Source organism: Carlito syrichta, unplaced genomic scaffold (assembly GCF_000164805.1).
Source record: "Carlito syrichta isolate Samal-C Ts95f unplaced genomic scaffold, Tarsius_syrichta-2.0.1 Scaffold308917, whole genome shotgun sequence".
Lineage (NCBI taxonomy): Eukaryota > Metazoa > Chordata > Mammalia > Primates > Tarsiidae > Carlito > Carlito syrichta.
The window spans coordinates 427,374-441,205 of record NW_007253013.1 but is presented as its reverse complement, the minus strand read 5'-3'; the positions used below and the strand labels follow the sequence as shown (position 1 = coordinate 441,205).

At 42.8% G+C, this 13,832-nt stretch overlaps 1 protein-coding gene across 5 annotated transcripts in view; it reads right to left on the bottom strand.

Annotated features, from left to right (window-relative positions):
- The window catches only part of LOC103268813 (neurocalcin-delta), a 334,704-nt gene that overhangs the window by 33,978 nt on the left and 286,894 nt on the right, over positions 1–13,832 (bottom strand). For 4 of the 5 annotated variants that reach the window (XM_008066404.2, XM_008066406.2, XM_008066405.2 and 1 more), the window contains one exon: positions 2,270–2,666. In XM_008066404.2, coding sequence (XP_008064595.1) covers positions 2,270–2,647 — 378 coding nt within the window. In that variant the 5' untranslated portion in view covers positions 2,648–2,666. Of the gene's footprint in view, positions 1–2,269; positions 2,667–9,848; positions 9,860–13,832 lie in introns of all 5 variants that reach the window. The other variant, XM_021716762.1, reaches the window with a different exon arrangement.

Sequence of the window (13,832 nt, the reverse complement as noted above, 5' to 3'; positions counted from 1 at the left end):
AGCAGCCTAAGTATCTAACAATGGGGAAAATTAAGTAATTTATAATATATTGTAGGACTATTATGCAGCCATTAAAAATCTTTATGGAAAGTTTTTCTAACATGAGAAACACCTGTGTTATTATGTTAAGTGAAAATGGCAAGGTAGAAAACCTCATATATGAGGTGAAACCTGTTGGATATTTTTAAATGCATGGAAAGATGTATTTAAAAATTGTTAGCAGTGAATCTCTTTGTCAGTAGGTGGAATTATAGATAATTTTTCTCTTTATCTTTTATATCTTTCTATACTGCCCATAAATGCATAGTAGACATTATGTTTTTCATAAGTTTATTTTCAGGAGAGGAGAGAGGTCCTTTATTTTTGTTTTGTGATTCACACCTTTGAAGGATTAATTTATCACAGTTTATTCAGATAGTTACTGCTCTGGGTGAGGAAAAAGCCTCTGGCGGCCCATCCAGAAAGGAGAAGCAGTAGCAGACCATGGAGAGTTCCCAGTAAGTCGGAGGGGTCATTTGGGAACCCTGCTTCTGCATCCTGCCAACATTTGCAGTTGCCACATTACTGCCCCTGCAAGTGCGGTCCCACTGGCCTGAAGGAAAATACGGGCCTTAGCTCCAAGACTCTCTTTTGAGCTCTGTCTCTATTTCCATAGCCAGGTCACCTGTGTTTTCTTGGAGGCAGTCCCATCCTTATCCTCAATAGTTGAGTTCTTTTTGCCTCTTTGCTTTGTCCCCCACTCATCCAGCACCCCTGCAGTTCTACCTCTGCGAGACATCTACATGGATGAGTGTTGACCTCTGAGATGAGCCCTCCAGGAAGCCGAGGCTCACTCTCTTGGACCTGCTGTTTGCTGTGAGATGCTTCCCTACCATGCCCCACTCGCCTGCCAAGACAGAGAGCAACTGCCGGCTTCTCTGGTGCTGCCCACTCACCTAGCCCTTCTTGTTGCCTGCAGCTGAGGCCCTCTTGGTCCTCTCCTGAGTCCTGTCTCTGTCTCCTTAGGTTTGTTTCTGGGTCCCATCTACTGCTGAGCCAGCTCACCATGCCATAACCCTAGCTCTTTACTAGGCTTACCCACCTTCCCAAATTTGATGGGACCCCACAAAGAAAATGTAATCTACATTAGAGCCCCTTCTCCTGTCCTGTACAGGAAACTTACTCTGGGTGAGTAATTTGGGAGAAATAAAATGGAGTGCCTCTTACCTAAAAGATTCCACAGTGCTTGTGTCTCTGATGGGATAGAGCAGGAGTTCAGATCCCTGCTCTTATTGAGAGTCTAATCACTTTGTAAATTAATGATGCTGATAATGATGAGCTTTTGATGCAGCTGGCACTGTGCTAAGCATTTTACATGGAGAGTCACACTTAATCTTAAAATCATGACGGGCAACCCCCTAGGATTCCCTCCCACTGTGGAGCTTTTCTGTTCTCTCAAAAAATCCTGCTTTCTAAAATAATAATAATAACCTCATGACCTGGGTGGGTACCACCAGCAGTCTCATTTTATAGATGAGGACACTGAGGATTATTTAGGTGGACTAACTTGGTCAAAGTCACAGAGGTAGTAACTGAAAAATGCCAAATTTAAACCCAGGCCAGAGGTTGATCATGAAACCCCACTCCAAGGGATATAAGCCCAAAGGCTTCAGGTCCAGGTAGGTCACTGCAGTGAGTCAATGGAGTAGCCACAATGAGCGTGGCCTACTGAAGAGCATGTCTCCACCTGTAGTAGTGGGGGTCATCACACAGCACCAAGTAAGTCATAATAGGCAGAGCTTCTGAGTTTTCAAAAGATGCCACCAATGTGGATTTTTTTTTTTTAAGTCGAGAACTCACTCTGTCACCTAGCCTGGAGTGCAGTGGTGTGATCACAGCTCACTGCAGCATCAATTTCCTGGGCTTCAGTGACCCTTCTGCGTTAGCCTCCTAAGTAGCTGGGACTACAGGCATGCATCACCAACACCCAGCTTTTTTTTTTTTTTTTAGAAATGAGGTCTCTCTGTGTCATCTAGGCTGGTCTCAAACTTCCACTTTGGTGCTGAGATTACAGATGTGAGCCACCAAACTCAGCCCACCCATGTGAATTTTTAAGTGCAATCTCCCTCTAATGCAATGCGAGTTCAAACTTTGTAAACACTGGGTGGGCCAAATAAAGCGCGCAGGTGACCCACCAGTTTGCAACCTCTGCACTATGCTATCCTGTGTGGCTTTCAGGCTTCACTTGTGACACATGCTCATGCCTTTCTAAAGGGCTCAGGCTCTGTACCTGCACGATTTCTAGCATCTCTGCCTTGCTGATGTAGCCGTTGCCGTCCAGGTCATACATGCTGAAGGCCCATTTCAGCTTCTGCTCCAGCTTCCCCCTCGAAGTCACACTCAGGGCGATGATGAATTCTCTAAAGTCTATTGTCCCGTCTCCGTTGGCATCAAAGGTGCGGAAGACATGCTCTGCGAATTTGGAAGCGTCCCCATAAGGGAAAAAGTTCCCATAGATTTTCTTAAACTCTTCCATTGACAAATGTCCACTGGGGCAGTCTCTCAAGAAGCCTTTATACCATTCCTGGATCTCGTGCTCCGTAAAGTCTGTGCTTTCCAGCAAGTCCTGCATGACCTCCGGGCGCAGCTTGCTGTTCTGTTTTCCCATCCTGGCAACAAGGATTCAGCTGCAGATAGATAAAAGAAAACATACAGAATTCTTAGAGCTGTTCTTTAGGGCCACATGTTATAATGTGTGATTATTCCTTCAGGAAAAAGGGGGAAAAAAAGCAAATACACTATATGACTCCAATAATATTGTCTAGGTTTTACCACATAACAATCAGCCAAACAAGATAATAGAAAGACAGGTGGTAGAAAATGCAGGACAGAAATATCACTGACCAGAAAATGGTTATTTCTTTTATAGAGGGCCAACCTGAAAGCAAAAGTTTCAGGAAGAGGGAGAGGAAGAAGAAGGGGCAGGGGGAGGAGGGAGAGGAAGGGAGGAAGAATTAATTGGTTACTTAATTCTGGCTTATCAGTTTGCAAGTGGTTGAGCCTGGATTTAAAACGGCTGGGGTCCTAATACCGAATCCAAGTATTAGCAGGAAAAAGGAAAGGAAGAGAAATAAACCAAAAGAGAGAATTGGGTATGTTTTATTGCTAGAATCCCTCCAAGAGAAGCATTGCTTGGGTACCTTCTGAGTATCATAAACACAGACATGAGGAAGGAAAATGGAAGCAAGCCCATCAGATACTGCTAAATGCCACCAAGCTCATTCAGTTATTTAAACTCACAGGGTAAATCACAGACAACGGTGGGTTTAGACGGTAGAGATGATTGTGGCTTATGAAATTGGCCAAACTTTCCCTTTTAAAATGCAAATAACTGGATTTTCTTTTCATAGCAGTGGCACACATCCAGGGGAAAACAGTAAAACAACATGGTGGTGCATAAAGAAACAAGTCAGCATCATTTCAAATCCTTCCCTTTAGAGATAAGCACTGCCAGCATTTTGGTGAGTGTTCTAGATTTTTTTGTATGTGTACTCATTTAAATATGATCTTAATATATGTTTTAATATATTTACATTTTAAAGAACAGGAACGCACACCTCTTTGTTATCTTTTTTTTTTTAATTTACTGTGGCATGCGGAATACAGATGGTTTTTACCAGCTAGGGGAATATCTGTCATTACCATCTTCCCATTCTCAAAGTCATTCATAGCCATCTACTGAACAACATTACCAGGAATGTTTCTGCTGCTATAGATGCAGAAGAAGCTATGGCTCCTCCTTCCTAAGGCATCCAGCTATGTGTGCAAAGGGTGGTGACAGTGAGGGGACAGTACAATAGATATGCTTCACATGTATCCAGAATAGACAATAATGCAGTGAGAGGACCTAGAAAGTATCCTTATGCCCAAAGGGGCATGGATGCTATCAGAGACGCCTTCTTGGAGGAGGTGATATCTGAGCTTAGTTCCTAATTCTGAAGTCATATGATTTAAATGTAGTCAATACCGGCTACTCGGAAGGCTGAGGCGGAAGGATCGCCAGAGCCCAGCAGGTCGAGGCTGCGGTGGCCGGAAGCGGCCACTGCACTCCAGTCTGGGTGACAGAGTGAGACTTCCACTCAAAAAAATAAATAAATAAATAAATAAATAAATAAATGTAGTCAATAAAGGGGCTCTGCACTTGTATTTCATATTTTTCCTCTATTGGAAAAAAATCTTAAAAGTAAAGCTTGGAAAATTACAGAATATCTGGAAGACAATATATCCCCATTTTAATCATGATTGCCAGTTTTCTTTGCGATTGTACCCATTGTGGTGTTTGTTTTTGTCTGTCTCCTCTCTGCAACATGGTCAGCCCCTTGAGGCAAAGTCTCCACTGGGGTTGCCCTGTCTTGCTAGTAGGGCCCACCACAAATGGCATTTGGTGAAAAAATGAATGTAATAAACGAATGAATAAAAAAAGGACTAATAGAAAGGTAACTTCAACCTGGAAATATAGATCATCTTGGAAAAAGGGTCTTTTGCCAGAAGCACAAGGGCCTGGTTGTCAGAATGCTATTTGACACACTAAAAGCTATCTGGTAATAGACTTGGTCTTAGAATCACTAGCACTGAATTGCCTGTCTGATGGCCTCCCTACAAATACATTCCTACAGGGCAGTGCTTGTATCTCACACAGTTCAAGCTTCTTTTGTAACGTCCATAGTTCAGGCAATGACAAACAATCCTTACTACCTGCCAAGCTGACTAATTTTTTTTTTTTTGAGTTGGAGTCTCTGTCGCCCAGACTGTAATGCAGTGGCCGCTCCCAGCCACCACAGCCTCGACCTGCTGGGCTCCAGCGATCCTTCTGCCTCAGCCTTCCAAGTAGCTGGAGCTACAGGCGAGTGCTACCACGCCCGGCTAATTTTTGATTTACTGTAGAGATGAGGTCTAGCCAAGTTGCCCGGGCGGGTCTTGAACCCGCGGGCTCAGGCAATCCACTCACCTCAGCCTCCCAACGCGCGGGATTACAGGCTGAGTCACCGAGCCCGGCAAGCTAACTAATTTTGTTTTCCAAGTTCTGCATTGGATGCAGAACCTGCTTCTGCCCTGCTCACATACAGGCGTCCTGAAGGGTAGGGACCTCTTCCTACAAGCATGGCCAAGAGCTGTAGGAAGAAATTACTTTTCAGAGTTCTCCCTTTATACAGAACCAAGCAAACAACAAAAAGTAAAATGAAACTACAACTCCTGTAGAATTACAAGGAAAATTTATAAATTGAATATTCCAGTATCTTTCTCTTCCCACTGTATCCCTTTTTTTCTCCCTGGAGATTAAAAAAAAAAAAAAAAAACAATGTTAGAGAGGTTGGTTTGTATTAGAATTTTAAAACTGTCATTTAGTTGCTAAATTGGCTATTTGCCTGAGGCCAGAATTCAGAAACATGAGGTAATACAGAATACATGGGTTTATAGGGCTCTGAAACATTTTCTGGAATTTACAAGTAATTTCAAGTTTTCCTTTTGGGGAGTTCTTTAGAATATAGCTCTTTGGTGTGGTTTTCAATCAAATCACCATTCTTATGGTTTGGTTATGTGTCACCGTGTGCCTGGGCTTGGGGGAAAAAATATCATTTTGCTATTTAACTCTACCCCCTTAAAGAATGATTTATTCCCTGGATGTATAAAAACACTGTTTCCTCAAAACCAAACTTAAGTTCTTTTCCCAGTGTTGAAAAAGCACTTCTCATTTATTAGCTGTTTTTGCACTAGAAACAAATTGTCTCAACATTTTGGCTAAGTCTCCCACTGAGACTGATGTGTGTGCAGCTATTTTTCGGTAAACAGTAATTAAACCACATTTACAAACTCATTAGCACAGAAAGGCCATAACACAAACAAGGCAGGAGAGCCTGGAGTAAGTTATTTGGGGATCCAGTGTTTGCAGTTAAGTCCAGAGTTTCTTTTAGTAAATAACTACAAATACTTTGCTAAGTGTGAGGACTGAACTTGAGAAAACCATCTGGTCTTGGTTAGAACGCACAATGCAAATCTCAGGGGACAGATGATGGAGTTAGTCCTTATGCAGGAGGGGGAGTTAGAGAAATGCCTGACTACCTTTTTCTTTTGGAAGGCAGGAATTTCTGTCTGTTGGAGTTGAAGGGGTGGGCATGGCATAACACCTGGGAAATGGGAATGCCACATGAATTAGCAGTTAAGAAAAAAAACAGTCTGGAAACCAAAGTTGTACCTCAGTCCAAATCTTTTTCATGGGTCCAGTCAGTCATCAAAACATTTATTTTGTGTCAGTAGAATATAGAAAAGCTCAGGCCTCAGAATTAAAATACTTGGGTTCAAAGCCTGGCTTTATTGTTTACTGGCTGGAAGGTAATTCACTCACCCTTTTGGCGCACCTCAGCTCTCTCGTCTGTAAAATAAGTTCAGTAATACAAGTTCATATACATCTCACTAAGTCGATCTGAGATTTAAATGAGCTAGTCATACATGGAAAGCTCTGGCATTCACAGCAACCCTGTGGGGTAGGCAGGCAGCCTTTCACCATTTCAAGAGCAAAGAAATGAAAATTCAGAGAGGCTAAGTGACTTGTCCCAAATCACACTGCTTGTGAGAGAGAGTCAAATCATGCATGTAGGCAGTTGCTTGGCTGCCAGGGGTTTTACCCTTATGTCTTACTAGTTCTGTTACGGTCTGAGTAAACACTCGGCTGCTATCTCTCAAGGCCACTAAATCCAGAGGCAGGGAACTGACAGAAAGAAGTTTATTTCTGAATTCAGAATTCAGGGAGACAGAACCTGACTCCTGGCATTTCTGGAACCAGTGTGCTCACCCCTTAGGTTCTACAATCCGTTTTTATAAGTTTAGGGTTGCTGGTATCTATAGATTGACTACGTGACTGACAGGGCATTGTATAGAACTCAAGTTACAGTCACATCTTGTTAACAGTAACATTTATGGTCCACGTTTTCTGGCTCCAGCTACCAAAAGGTAGCTCACAGTGTTATCAGTAATACCAAACTGGAGGAGTTGAATAAGCTTGCCATAGAGTAAGGGAGTTAACAGAGCCTATTACAAAGTAAAACATGATTCACTGCAACATATTGTTGATTAGTAGTTATAACACACAAAAGTTATGTAAATTACAACGCTTATGGTTGCATGGGTGCTCTATTTTCAAATCTATGACCACTGATAAAAGGGAGTAGTGGAAGAAATGACGTGTGAAATTCTTTGAATAAGAATTTATTTTTGAAAAAATATTTTATAAAATGTTCTACATATGATAATAAAAAACTGCACCATTTGTAGAAAGTCATCATGTAAAAAAAAAAAAAGGGAAGTGAACAGGGATTCATTTTTTTCAGGTGAGTGAGCATAGTCAGCAGGGGGTTAAGGGTTCTTTGAAGAGACTTAGCAGGGAATGTGTAGGAGATAAGGGAATTTGCTTTCTGATGCTAATTCTCAGAAATGTAGATACATGCAGGCCCACCTGAATGCTTATTATGCCTTTCTTTAAGGGATGTGGTAATATAGACAGACAACAGTGGGTTTCAGTATCAGTTCCACAGACAAAGCCCATGCAGAAGTTAAGACAACAGTCCAAAAGCAGTCAGAGAGAAGTAGGTGAGAGGCAGGAGATATCTCCTATTGAAACTCACTCATTCCACAGAAAGGCACTAGGATTCTACCAAGGGCGAGGCAGGACTTGCAGACACTGGAAAATTCAGGAGGCTACAAACAGACAAAACGCCCTGTTCTCAAGGCGCTTACAGTCTAGGGCAAGAGACACACAATAAACAAAGTAAGTAAGTGAAATGGGAGCTGAAGATGTGCTGTGCAGAACAGTAGGGAAAAGAAGAGGGCTGGGGAATGCCAGGGGTGGCAGTTGATGGATAGAATTTTCAGTAAGAAGCTGGGGAAAGCCCCACTGAGAAAGTGACATTTGACAAAGACCAGAGGAAGTGAGGCAGGTAGCTGAGGAGATAACTGGGGTAAGACTCTTCCAGGAGAGAGACGAGCGAATGCCAAGGGTCTCCACTGGGGAGTGCCTAGCATGATCCAGGATGTGGCTGGAACGGAGAGTGTGAGGGAAGGAGGAAATGAGATCAGCATGGTCATGAGGGGACAGATGATGTGGGACCTGGGGGTACCCGTAGGGACTCTGGCTTTCACTGTGAGACAGAGCCATGGCAGGATTTTTAGCAGAGAAGTGATAGAAGTGATTATGTTCTTTTTAAAAAAATCTCACTCAAGGCAAATTTATTTTAGAACACATGCTAAATATGAAATGCTAGCATATTTAAAAAATCCAATTAAGTATAGTAGACTGCCTTGTAGTCATTATATTTTATTATTTCCAATTCCTTTAAAAAAAATTTTCGAGTTGTGGGGTACATATGAGGATTCACTACATAAGTAAATTGTGTGCAGCTGAGATCTGGACTTCTAGTGGGCTCTCTCTCCCCCTGATAGTGGACCTGGTACCGGGTGTGTTGCCGTGTGCCCTCCTCCCCTAGCAGTGTCCTGTGTTCTAACAGGATCACATGGTTGCTGTGTTGAGAGAACACAGAAGAAGAAAAAAGCAGAGGCAGGGAGACCAGCGAGGACTCCCCTGCACTGACCCAGGCAAGAAGTGATGATGAGGTTGGAGCCAGGGTGACTGGATTCTGGATACAGCTTGAAGGGAGAGTCACTGGGATCAGTTGATGGTTCAAAAAAAGGGACAAGAGTGCAGCATAACTCCAAGGCTTGGGCCTGAGCAACTATCAGGATAAAGTTGATGTTTACAGAAATAGGGAAAATGCAGAAGTGGGGCTTTTGGGTGAGGTAGGGGACATGAATCTCAGTGCTCATGTGTTAATTCTGAGATGTTTTTTATACATCAGTTACAGACGTCAAACAGGCAGTCGAATTTATAAGTCTAAAGTTAGAGGAAGAGTGGCCAAGTGTGGTGGCTCATGGCTGAAATCCCCGCACTTTGGGAGGCTAAGACTAAAAGATTTCTTGAACCCAGGAGTTCAAGACCAGCCTGGGAAAGAAAGCAAGACCCCATCTCTACGAAACAAACAAACAAATAAAATTAGCCAGGAGTGGTGACTCGTGCCTGTAAGTCCCAGCTACTCAGGAGACTGAGGTGGAAAGATCACCTGAGCTGTAGAGGTCAAGACTGCAGTGAGCCGTGATCATGCCACTGCCCTCCAATCTGGGCAACAGAATGCAACTCCAACTCAACAACAAAAAATAACCATAATAAATGTATAAAGCCAGGAAGAGGTCCAGGGACATAAATTTGGGTGTCATCAGCATACAGATGGAGTTTATAGCCAGAGACTGGATAAGAGCACACAGAAAGTGACTGCAGGAAGCAAAGCACCAAGGAAGTGAATGTGGACAATGTTTCTAGCCAAAGACAGGCTGAGAGCTCCAAGGAAGGTGATGTCGATTGAGAACTGAGCCCTAGGTCACGCTGACAGTTAGGATCTGAGAGATGAGAAGAAACAGTACGGGAGAACAAGAAGCAATGACCAGCAAGGATGTAGAAAAAGACTATGCCCTTTTCAGTGCTGTGCCCTTCATGCCCAGCTCAAGGCTGCGTTGAAAGTGCTCGATGCATATAAACAAACAAGACCTGGAGCTCTTGGTTTTCTCTATAAATGCCACAATCTCTCCCCAATCCCTTCCTGTCCCATCTCAGTCAAGGACCCCATCTTCCACCCAATTGCTCTCTCCAAAACCCTAGGGCTCATCTGTGATTCCTCTCATTTTTGTTTCATCAGCATGTACTGCTGATTATGTATCCAGAATCAGTCTCAAGTCTGTTTACTTCTCATTATCTTCATTGTTGCCACCTCAGTTCAAACTCCCATCTCCTTCCTGGTCTTCAGTGACACTCTCCTCACTGAAATCTCAACTTTTCACTCATTCTCCCTCTCTCTACCCCTTGCCCCAATCTATCCTCCCCAGAGTGACTTATTTATTTAAAGACAGAGTCTCACTACGTTGCCCAGGCTGAAGTGCAGTAGCTATTCATAGGCACAGTAATAGCACACAACAGCCTTGGACTCCTGGGCTCAAGCAATCCTTCTGCCGCATCCTCCTGAGTAACTGGAACTACAGGTGCATGCCACTATGCCAAGCATCAGAATGACCTTTTAAAAACAGAAATCAGACTATGTCACGCCTCTGCTTAAAGTTCTCAAAGGCTTCTCAACACACTTAGAATGAAGTCCGAACTCTCTCTCTTTGGCCCACAGTGCTCTGTGAGAACTGGCGAGCTGGCCCCAGGCCACCTCTGATGTATCTCTCAGTCCTACCTGTGCTCCAGGTACTCCACTCCACTGGACAACCATCTCTTGCCTATTAGGGCCTCTGCTTCAGCCCTTCATCTCCATAAGCGATCGTATACCTTTTCTATTAGACATCAGCATCTTGTTATTCAGTAGTTTACTCTGAGAAGGGCACTGTGATATTTCCCAACTTATTTTGGGTCACACCCAGTCTCTCAGGGTTTAAAAAAAAAAAAAAATCTGGGGTTAATATTGACCATGGATGAAAAAGGAAAAATACATGAAACAAGAATACACCAAATCACCAACAAAGAACCATGACCAGGCATCTAAACTATGAAGTTCACTTTCCATTTAAAAAGAAAAAGATCCGGGCTCCGTGGCTCAGCCTGTAATCCCGCGCCTTTGGGAGGCTGAGGTGAGTGGATTGCCTGAGCCCGTGGGTTCGAGACCTGCCTGGGCAGCGAGACCTCATCTCTACAAATCAAAAAGTCAGCCGGGCATGGCAGCGCGTGCCTGTAATTCCGGCTACTGGGAAGGCTGAGGCGGAAGGATCGCCGGAGCCCAGCAGGTCGAGGCTGTGGTGGCCGGGAGCGGCCACTGCGCTCTAGTCTGGGCGACAGAGTGAGACTCCAACTCAAAAAATAAATAAATAAATAAAAAATAAAAAAAAAGATAAAGGACTAAAAATGATACCCTAGTGAGAGGAAATGGCGGCTGGTGAACCGTCTTCTAGAAAGCGTGCTCTCCTTTCTTTATTTTTTGTATCTGCGAAGGGAAAGATCAGCAGCGTTGCATTTCTGCATTTCCTCATAAGGTTCTGAAAACTCTGTGACTTAATTCCTCAGAGTCCAGAGTTAGATTTTCCAGGGAAAAGTCCATAACTTACCCTGGACAGCCCGATTAACTTCAGAGGAAATGTCTCAATGCAAACTGCAGCGAGGTCTCCTAAAATGGAATGTTCACCAAGCGAGCAGCTCAAGTCAAGCTCAGCAGCGACAAGGAACCCAGAACCTAGGGTGGCTTCCGAAAGAGACCAGGTCATGAAAATGTTTGCCTGATTCGGGGCATGTGACCGTGGCCACTGAGAGCTGCTTTGAATTTTTAACCAATGCAAGGTCTAAATTATGAAAACATAGCTTTCAAAAGGTTCCTAAAAATGTAAGGAAGAAAACGGTGATAGTTATGGATGAAGGGGAGTAAGTATTCATTGGCCATAATTTAGACACCAGGTATTATAGATACCTGAATTCTACCGATGGCTAAAATCCCACAAATTAATTTTGAGGTCTGTTGTCTTTGCGTTTCACTGAAAAAAAAAAATGACTGAATAAAAATCTGAAGTGCATGCTGCTTCGGAATTTCTCCTCAATGGAACCTGTGGGAATTTGAAACCATATGTACAAATTGGCATATTTATAATAGACAAATTAGAAAATAAAACACAGTGGTGCATCAGGGAAAAAACAGAATAATAAGGGGAGAGAATTGAAGAATTATATAATAATCCCACTAACTTAATTTTTATCTTGACCAAAGTATGTTCTCCCCTCTCGCCTCTGGTAAGATGAGCTGATGTCAGAAAATAAGATCTATGACCCCAAGAGAATCACAGAATGGCTTTTCTGAAATTGTCCAAGATATGTTGCAAACCCACTGCTCGCAGTGAGGGCTTTTTCACAGTGAGAATGGACGTGTGGACTCATATCTCCAGGGATTCCCAGCTACACAGCTGGCTCTCACTTCTGCAGAGAGGTGAACAGGTTTGCGATGAAACCTGAACTGGGATAAAAAAAAAAATCTAGTGAGCAGGAGGCTTAATAGAAACAAACGTGCTCTTCATTTTGCCTTCCTCCTAGCTTAAGGTAAAGCCTAGAATAGCATCATCTGGTCTCCTCCGTGTGAGCAGGGGTTACAGTCTCCCAAATATTGAGGACCTTACTCTACAGAGTATGCATTTCAGACCAGAGAGGGCCTGGCCTTGGGCTTTTTCCCATTTTATTTTTCATAAAAATAACGTATAACCACATTACTGCCAATACAACATATATTTCTGATAAGAATTTGAAAAGAATATTATTTAACAACAACCCTTTCTCTCTCTCCCAAATATGGAAATATCATTTTTGGTTTTGCTGATTGCCAAAGTAATACATCATTATTGTAAATAAATCTAAGTAATAAAGAGATACAAAAATAAGAGAGTGGCCAGGCATGGTGGCTCACACCTGTAATCCCAACACTTTGGGAGGCCAAGGTGAGAGGATTGTTTTTGCCCAGGAATTTGAGACCAGCGTGGGCAACAAAGGAAGACCTCATCTCTACCAAAAAAACAAAAACAAAAAACCAGCCAGGTGCAGTGGCATGTTCCCATAGTCCCAGCTACTTGGGAGGCTGAGAGGGGGATCACATGAGTCCAGGAGGTCAAGGCTGTGGTGACCCAGGATTGTACCACTGCACGCCAACCTGGGCTACAGAGTGAGAACCTGTCCCAAAACAAAACAGAAAATGAGAAAGTAAACACCCTCATTCTAATCCATTAGCAAAAAACCCACTATTAACAATTTTATTTATATATAGCCTCCTAGATATTTAAATGCATAGATATGAAATCTGTACACTCTAACCATAGATGGGATCACTCTATACTGCTCTTTAGCCTTCATTTTCACTTAAAAGCATACTGTGGACACCCTTTCGTGTTATACATATGAATATATCTCAATTCATCCTTTTAAATTGCTGAATTTACATTTATTGATTGATTTCAGAGACAGTATTGAGCGCTGACCTTGTTAAGCATTGATTAGGTAACAGACACAGTGGTTTATAATGTGAGACTAAAGCCCTTTGGTATTTTTAATATATGGAATTTATTTAATGAATCCCCCTTGATAGACACTTAGGTGAGCTCTACTTTTCTTTTATTCCCTTGGCATTTACCCTTAGTCATGGTTCTCAGATTCCTTAGAATTTATTACAAAAGGGTTCCTGATGTCATTGACAAGTATGGTGATCCCTAGACCCTTCCTTATAAGTTCTCCAATAAAATGTTTTCCCTGAGAGCTGGCCCTAACTCTACATCTTGCAAGTTACATACCTGCTAAGATTAGAGTTAGAACTGGAATTGAAATTAGAATCCACCTCATGCCCAATGGACTGCCAGAATTACAGGGACACTCATGTGAGTTTGGCATTTGCTATTCCAGCGCCCAGGAGAGCACACACATACACTGCCCTTTAAAGAGTGCCGTCATCACCACGCAAATCCCCTTACTCCCATTTCAGCCTAAATAGATATTCCACCTGAAAAGCACCTTACATCTTCTCTTGCTCAACTTTTGACTTTTCATGGCATGTCCCCTTTTGGCTACTTCAAGTTCAACTAATGGCTAACTCCACCTCCTCTCTTTTCTAGGTTGTCAGCAATTAGAGGGGTACCGGTACTTACATTGCATGCTTGGAGTGACCAGGAGGCAGTGAACAGAGGTCATACCAAACTAAATGGTCACATTCCAGGCCTACAAAAATGACAAAAGTGTTCCA